This window comes from Corvus moneduloides, chromosome 13 (assembly GCF_009650955.1).
Source record: "Corvus moneduloides isolate bCorMon1 chromosome 13, bCorMon1.pri, whole genome shotgun sequence".
In the NCBI taxonomy this organism is placed as follows: Eukaryota; Metazoa; Chordata; class Aves; order Passeriformes; family Corvidae; genus Corvus; species Corvus moneduloides.
The window spans coordinates 14,937,903-14,946,942 of record NC_045488.1 but is presented as its reverse complement, the minus strand read 5'-3'; the positions used below and the strand labels follow the sequence as shown (position 1 = coordinate 14,946,942).

Genomic DNA, 9,040 nt, shown 5'->3' with positions numbered 1-9,040 from the left:
GACAACAACAACCTACACCAAAAATGTGTTGAAAACAGTACTAATTTGAGGTCATATTCAGGCAATTACTGACCCTACCTATAATTCCATCTATTGGTCTAATAGAGATTGTCCTGTTTTGGAGAGGATATTCTGGGAAAGAAGGTACAGAGAGGACAATGAACAGAACTCGGGACAATATTTTCTGGCCCAAAACCAGACCAAGACCATATCCTTAGCACTGACTTGCAGAAGTCATGCAATATGGTACTTCTGTCTGATATTTTTGTGAGGGTATTTGTAGTTAACCTGCTTGCCCTAAGAATTCATAGACCAAATCCCAATAGGCAACCTCAAACTTACTCAGTTTCACTTGTGTTATAAACCACATTTTTATTGTGTTAATCAGAAATTATAGAGCTGTCTCAAGAGGAGAAATTATGAATCTAGAGTGGAGTATCCTTATTAGGGATTTCACCTTTAAATTAAAAATTTTGCACACGTTTTGCATCTTTAGTTTTATTTTCTTTTTGCCCAATTTGCTTTACTGGCTGATAATATAATGGCTGTAGTTGGTTGATTCTTAACTAACAAGGTCATCCTATTGTTTAGAACTGAGAGGATTTTACTCTTCCCAGACCATCTATTCTGCAGTGATAAGATCTTGATACTTGTCTAAACATAGGTACAAAAACATAGCTTTTCAGTTGCTATGTAATTGTGGAACCTCTCTTATTGTCTGTATTATCAAAGAACTGTAGCTCACCATGATGGTCTCACTAACATCATCTGGAACTTTGCTATTTACTTCAGAGGCAGAAATTTCTTGTTCTTTACAGGAGTGTCGGTGTGTCTCACATTTTTTTATTATTGGGAAAAAAACGCAAAGAATTTAGAATATTTACAAATACTGAGGAAAGGGCAGGGAAGCTATTTTCCATTTTCTGTTTATTATTCATCTCATCTTTTCTAACTACTGCTACATATTTCTAGTTTTCTTTGTGCCCCCTGTAGTCATGCACCATTTTGTTTATGGGTGGTACTTTCTGTCTCTGACAGGTTGCCTCGTTGATAAGGGCGCTGCAACTGTGGTTTGTGATGTGTGAGCTTCTGCACAATATGGGCAGGATATTTGCTTTGCTGGCAGCTTTCTTGTTGTCTTCAAAAGTGAAGTTGTCTTTTCCACAAACTGTTACAAGTGCTTGAGACTCTCATCTCCACGAATCCCACATTGATTGTGTTTGACACAGGTGTGGCACTTAAGAGAAAACGGACATAGAAGAGTTACATAATGAATTTTTCTCTTGGATGGAGGAGATGAATGTCAGCATAGAACAGAAGGTGTGGAAAGACTGGTGTGTTTTTAACCTGGTGTCCAGGTATGGTGTTTTTCCCAGGAACTGGTGCTGAAGTAAATTGTGTGCTATTGCACACCAGTTTGTCTTTTCATTGAGTTCTCTGTTTCCAATACAGGGAACTATTCCCTCCTTGCTGTGTGGGTTCTGGGGCTACATCAACTTCCACACCTAACACTGATACACCACAGAGGGAGTATAGCCCCAGCACTGTTTTGTTTTATTCTTCCAGGGTGCATGCAGAACTGATGTGCCATATACTTCTTGTAAGGTAGGATATATATAACAATCTTACAGTGACACTACATGGCTCCATAAATACTAACACTGACATCTTTTATATCTGGTTGGGGTTTTTTGAGTTATCAGGTATTTCCAGCATAAGCTGGCTTCAGGAAAGCTTTCCTACTTTTCTATTACTTCCCTAATGTGATTCTTTAGCTGCAGGCACTTCTTAATTGGTTTGGTTTTGTAAGTGAATTGCTTTGTGTAGTTAGAGGACCAGTGCTACAAAATGAATCTTTTAAAATCCAAATGGCACATATTCAGATAGTGAATGACTACAGGTCTCCTGGAACTCCTGCAAATGACTATGGAGAAATGAGTTCTGACTGGGATTTCAGTAGTTGTGGGTATAGATCAGCCCAAACTGTACAATTTGGGCCCATACTGTGTTGTATCGTGTGTCTTCATACTCCATTACCATTTCATGTTTCACTGCTACTCAGGATGAACTTAACCTCATACAACCACAATTTTTTCACTATCATTTCACAGTCATTAATTTTTACTACATTTCTAAAAACTAGTGTAATCCAGTCACTAGCTGAACCTTAACAAAACTAACCTAGGCATGCAAAGTTATTAAAGCCTTCATAATTTACTCTTTATATGCTACTGACATATCAAAACAGGACAGCTTTTAGCTACTTTTCAAGACTTTTCTCAGAATGTTTCTGTTTTAGCTGGACATGTGTAAATTACCTACAGTACTTCCTAACAGCTAATGATCTATTGTGAGCTGTAGCCCATTCTCATCTAGATTCCTTATTGAATAGGCAAAGCATGACTCCAAACACACAACTGCAAATGCCAGAACTGAATACTAACTACATAAAATGAAGCATTTTAGGATTTCCCAAGGTTTTATTTCTCCTCTTTTTATGTTCAAATCTCTGAAGCAGGGACTTAAATCCCAGTATCCCAGCATGTATCAGGTCACATGCTGTTCTTAATAGGTCTTCCTCAGTTTCTATTCCTCTGAAAGTAAATAAAAACAACAGAAACTGTGATGTTAACTTAGGCTGTCTGTTACACTCCAAGCAAATGTCTGAGTGAAATGGACTTCTACATACAGACCTAGTCCTTGAACACTGAAAACTAGCAGTGTCATCAATGCATTACATCACTACTGAATACCTGTAGCAAAGACCAGAGTTGATCCCCAGCATTCATCAGCATCAAAAAATCAACATCCAAAGATGTTCTTTATACAAAGTAGAATTGTACTTTACAAATTCCAGGTAAAATCAAATGCAGTTAAAGCCTTGAACGCTTCCATGGTACTTCATTTATATAGAAACTAAGTCATGGGAAATGTTGTGATTATTAAAGACATCATGACAGTGATAATTTTAACCTGTATTTGTTGAATGATTGGTTCAGTTGTTCCTCAGCAGAAAGGCTTCCTTCTTGGTCGCTCATCTGACAGGATTCATGAAGCTCCATCTCTGCTACAGCTCTCAGTTTTGTTTGCTCTGAGAACGCTGGGAAATGCATACAGTCTGCATAACAATAAAGAAATTTCTCTCATAGCTGATGCATAATTCAATATAATGTCTACAGTTTGATGTAATTCTGTCAGTGATGTTACATTTGGATAAGTGGCTGGTTTAGGTCAATGCAATCTCTTTTGACCTTTTATACATAAAGTTGTTTCCCTATTCATATTTCCAATAGACCTGAGATATACAGGTCAGACAATTTATAGAAATTTGGAAATAACCTAAAATTCTTACTCCATATAGAATTCTGTCTGGTCAATGAAGAACTGACTTTCTATTGTATCATATGGGCAAGTAGTAACCAACTGTTTCTCTCCATGAAGTCACTGGGGCTTTGTTTTGTACTATAATGAGAATTGTAAGCAGAGGAATCAAGTAATTAATCTTGAGGCATCAGTGGTGCTGTAACACCCCTTAAGTTACTGTGAGTGTAATTCTTTGAAATAATGAGGTGAAAGAGTTCAAAGTGGTGTTAAAACAATTATGTGCAAGCAACAATACATCCTTCAGTGGCCACATTTCCCTAGCACAGTTCACAGTTTCTGCAGTGAGCTACATTAGTCCAGAGCCTGAGTGACCTCTTGGAATCAAGCCACATTTCCAGCACCTGTCAAATGGTTCTTTCTGTAGGGCATGCAGACAGTGGAAACACATTAAAATAACCACGTCTGCCAACAGGGGCAGGTCCAGAGAACAGAAATTGGCCCCCACTGTACATGCAGCTAATCAATCAGAGGGATTGATTCTATTCTGTGTGCTCAGTCAGCCTGCCATAAAGAGTGTGTTGAACAAGTACAATGGGCGGGATGGCACACAACCGCTCTGGTAGCTGGGTGTTGATGCCACATAGCACAGGCATAGCAGCTCCTCGTCATACATCTAGACTGCATTCCTTCGTTTTGATTCCTTTGCCCTATCAGTCAGCTTTTAGAGGGTGGAGAAGAAAATTACTGTAATGGAAATAATGAACAATGTTCTTTTTCATCATGTCTTTGTGTGCACCTTGTAACATGGTTTAGCAAAATCAATCTATAAAAATCCACAGTGTCATAACACATAATGTATTTTAATTGAATCTGCAACATAATCTGTGCATGAATTTGAACAGATTATTTGCATGAATTAATGTGAATATATAGCGTGTGTTTTTCTTTGCCTGCTATCCAGTCAATTATTACTAGCAAAAACAGATTCTAAAAGTAGCTTTGCACATTTGATAAGCACTGTTGGGGGAGGGGAAGGAGGAAAGAGGGTAATAGTGGCTGAGCTAAGGCAGCCTGAGGCATTTTTCTGCCTACACAAGGCACAGACAGACAGAATGGATTGGGGACGCTGTTTCACCAGTATCCTTTACTCTTTTGGAAATGTGCGACATTGGCTTTCTCCTTTTTCTCTGTATCTCTTGTGATGTTGTCAGGGAGACAGGGTCCTTGACTTGCACCCAGTTGCTGAGGCCATCCCCCTTTAGAGCAGCACTACCCCCAAACCTTGTACCCACTGGAAGATTGAAATCTGTTCTGTGACAGGCCCCTGCACAATCTGTTTAGGTGGCATAGAACAAAAATCTCCCTGCACTGTTGCTTCAGTTAATTCAGAGGAAGCCCAAACTTCATTCCAAAGAGCATATTCCAAAATACCTGGCTTTATAATGTATTTATAATCCATTGTATTTACATTTATATGCTTTTTCAAAAAAATGATAGCATAAAGAGGCCCTAAGTAGCTTTTTTATAGCATGGTTGTCTGTGAAGAACATTGTACATGTATTAAAATCCCTAACAACATTTGTGAACCTCCTTTGATTTTCTTTTTACTGCCATAATACCTTACTGTAAATTGATATTGAAAAGTTACATTAAATGGGCATCTTTTCATAATTAAATTAGGGTAAAATGTCTGTTGCCTTCTCATGTAATTAGAACTCAAACTGTCAATTTTAAAAGTAATCAGGTTGTCAAGAGAGGACACAATCTATCGCTATTTTAAAGGTCAGAATTGTTTTAGATTTCAATTTTTCATATTTAGTTTATTAATATTTTTATGGAACTCAGACTTACTTTTTTTATTTATAAATAATTGTGATATTAAGGTGTTTAAACCTGGTGCTGAATGGATCAGTGAAAGATGTGACTATTTTAATTAAATTCTAAAAGGACATTCTGTATATAACCTTTGAGCACAACCCTGCAGTCATTGCTGAGAAAAACTCTAACTGACTTGATAGACTGAAATTTAGAATATAACAGACACAAAAAATAAAAATAGGTCAGTAAGATATAATTGTAAACACTCTACACATTTTTCGCATTATCTTTTCTAGTATCTGGCAAGACATTGTTCCGCAAATAAGTACGGATAATGCCTGATGTCCAAATAACGTTTCGGTTAACTTCAGTTGTAGTGTTGATATTTAGTAATACAATCCTTTTTCATGCAGTTGTTTACAGACAGATACAACAAATAATGTGACTTACAAGAAAAATGTGAAAGGGATCACTTACTCGGGCATTATCCCTATAGAACTTCTCAATCTATTTTTAAATATTTCAGAAACGGGAAGGAACGTAATCAGTGTTGCATTTCTTATCTAAGCATTATCAATAATACTTAGAAATCCTTTCCCCTATTCTGACTTTTATTTATTAGTAGCAGCAATTTGAACATTCAGCATTTTATCAGTTTAAATATTCTAACAATAAAATGTATTTAATATTTTTTTCTTCTGATTATTTTCTCTTTTATAATGAAGAAACATAAAGGCAGCAAATACTGTATCTGGTTTAATGCAAGAGAGAAAGTAAACACTAATTATAGCAAATAACTATTAGTGTCAAAGGATTGCAAGACATTACCAATATACACTTAAGCATTTCAGAGCAGACAGTGACCTTACCTTCATAGCCAGGGAGAAAGCATGTCAGCAAGTTAGGAGAGACCTCCTCCAAAATGGAATAAAAGGCAGAGAAAGCACCTGGGCCTTTTAAAGAGAGTTTATCTAGAAAATATTCAGTTCTCTCCTTGTAGCTCTCCTGGGACCAAATGTCTTTGTATTCCTCCAAGGAAAAGACTCGCTTGTAAACCAAATATGACAGCACTTTGTTCACGTCCAGCTCTTCCAGTATTTTCTCTCTCTGATTGCTTGGGATTTCAGAAAGCCACTTTTTCCTGTTTTCATTTTCTCCTTTGGTAGATTTTGCACAGTTATAAAACCAAGATTTGGCTGTTCTTCCAAACATTTTGATATTTAAATAGAAAATATAAAATTCTACTTCTGCATTTATTGTGCAGTATTCAGTATGCAAAATAAACATAATGTGGATGGCTAGAATGCAAATACATACTGCTGTCTGTAATTATTGTAATTCCAATGGAATAAAGAAGGCCTACATACAAATTATAAAGAAATCCAGCTCAATGCCTGCAGCCTCCTAAGAGGATTACATTACACTAATTAGCCCTTTACAACTGTTAACAGCTTCTGAACCGTAATGATGAGACTGAGAATTGCTTAGTTACTGTTACTTTTTAATTCTGTAACTGATCTTCAAAGATATCCCTTTGCAAAAAATAATTCATTCTAGAAGACAGCTGATCAAACTGAAATAATCTGTACAAGCTGGTACAGGACATAAAATAAAGCATCCTTTGTACACTTTAATTTTATATTCCTCAGAGGCCATACCCAGTACAAATGCCCTCTACTTCTTGCTCTTCCATAAAATATTGGCTTTAATATGCTATGGAATTACACATTTAGAAAGCATGTTTCTATAAATATTTTGTAAACATATATGCAAAAAGGTTAAAAAAAAAAGGTTACAGAATATGACCTTTTTGTGAAGGTAAATACATAACTATTAAGAATAGCAACATTTCTGCATGTTTACATTTTTATGGCTTTTCCAAGCAAAATAAACCATGTAGCGTCCATTTCCTGAGCCAGGTTTACCAGTGGAGATTACTGCAATCCCAGTGGAGGTGTCCTGCCACTGATAATCATTCACTGAGGATCACACATTACATAACCTCCCTTATGCAAATGCTCCTTTGTATGTGGACTTCTCGGTCTTGTTTTCATACCTTCTGTCAACATAAATTCCCTGTATAGAAAAGCTATGAATACTTCCTGCCTCCTCCTCCTCCTCCTCCTCCTCCTGTTTCTTAGTCTATTTTTTCTATTTCCATTACTTCCAACTGATAATGCATCCATGGCCTAGCTCGTGTGGCCTTACCTGCACTTTTCTGAACGGTAATTTATCTGTTGTGGAGCAAACAAAAATATTTTGCCAAGCTTTTAGTCAAACAAGTTTTACAATATTTTCTGTTCTTGTGATCTTAAGATGCAACTGCTATATTCTCCTGTCAGGCTTCTTTTGTTGCCAAAATTTCAAGTATTAATCAGTTAACATTAAACTTGACCACTGACCATGTCATAATTCAGGAATTTTATTGTGTTTGTGAACACCCAGTTAACCAGCGAGGCTTCACAGAATTGTTTGGCAGCAGTGCCTGTCACCTTGTGGTTGTTCGCGGTTACAACAAGCCTCTGTGTGACACATCATCTGGAGCAAGGACCAGTGGGATTATGTGTTATTTGAAGCAATATTAATGGTCCCAGTTTACAATGTTATGGCTTATTGGCCATAGCAGTGAGACTCTCACGCTTCTGTGATCATCTCAGGTAGAGCTCCCTGTGCTCTGCACAGCATCACACACCAGAGAGGACCATCTGGGGGAAGAGAGATGGTACAGAGCAGCTGTTATCCTAACCATGAGCCATCCTAACCATGAGCCAGGGACCACAGCTAAACCAGGGTCATCTTCAGAGGGAAGAGAAAGTAGCCAACCTATGTGGCAGATCTTCTAGGTAGCCTTGGAAACAAACAGCTCTTTAATTCTTAAAATTCCCTCTAGATTTTTAACATCCATTCAGGTAGTACAATTTTTTTCTCTCTCCAAATTGTTTCTGTCTCAGAAATTCTAGTAATATTAATACCACATTATCTCAGCAGGTAAAAGATTCCGATAAAACCTGGTATTCTACATATGTTAGACAGCATCCTCTGAATCAGCCTTCTCAGCCTCTACAACTTTGGAGTGTCAGTTTTCCATTACTTCACTAAATGCTAGAGCAAGCCCAAAGTTACATGTTTTAGGTTCGTAAGGCAGTACCCAAAGATGAGATACAGGGGATGTAACCTGAACACATTTCTCAGAGTTTCATTTGAAAAACAAATCTGTGTTTATTTTATTGTGCTGATAACACTGCTTGTCATCAGTATCCTAAGCAGAGTAAGTAATTCTGCACAGTAGTGAATCCAGAAATTGAAAGAACAGGTAACCTATCAAATTAATAATGAAGTGGATTTCTAAAGGAAGCTATATATTATGTCTTATTTTTACACCTGCCAATCCAACATCAAAGATACATGACCTTGCTGTAGTGAGGGGTAGACATAGGTGTTGTTAAGTTGCATCTCTTCAGAAAAGGAAGGAAGAATTGGTGCAAATCTAAAAAGTGTATAGTTATCAGTTTGCTGAGGTATATTAACTTAAAATTTGTGACTATACACTATAGGAGTGTCTCTGGACTTGATGCACTGAGTAATTTACTTTTTTCTTCTAAAGGAGTACAATGTTTTGAGCCAGAAATGTCCCCATTATATTTGTTGGTAAAAGAATATATCCTTATAATCTCAAATGTGTTCTTACAAAATCTTAAAGTCACAAAGAAGAATGGGCGACATCATAGGAAATGTATCAAGTTGCAGACAATTACAAAATTTGTCTCTCTGCCTTCTCACATACCATACAGTTATTTCCCGTTGAGTAAATAGAAGAATATAATGCTAAAATTCTGATTTGGCAATTGCCAGAATTCTAATAAAAATCCACACCTCTTAAAGTCTGAGTACAGGTTAG

The 9,040-nt window shown here is 36.9% G+C and overlaps 1 protein-coding gene across 8 annotated transcripts in view; it reads right to left on the bottom strand.

Moving 5' to 3' along the window:
• The window catches only part of TJP1 (tight junction protein 1), a 190,455-nt gene extending 184,025 nt beyond the window's left edge, over positions 1–6,430 (bottom strand). For 2 of the 8 annotated variants that reach the window (XM_032123465.1, XM_032123467.1), the window contains exons 1-2: positions 6,012–6,430; positions 2,974–3,118 (exon numbers count right to left, since the gene is read on the bottom strand). In XM_032123465.1, the coding sequence (XP_031979356.1) occupies positions 2,974–3,118; positions 6,012–6,429 (563 nt within the window). In that variant the 5' untranslated portion in view covers position 6,430. The remainder of the gene's footprint in view (positions 1–2,973; positions 3,119–6,011) is intronic. The other 6 variants (XM_032123464.1, XM_032123474.1, XM_032123466.1 and 3 more) reach the window with 6 other exon arrangements.
• Positions 6,431–9,040: the final 2,610 nt, after the last annotated feature.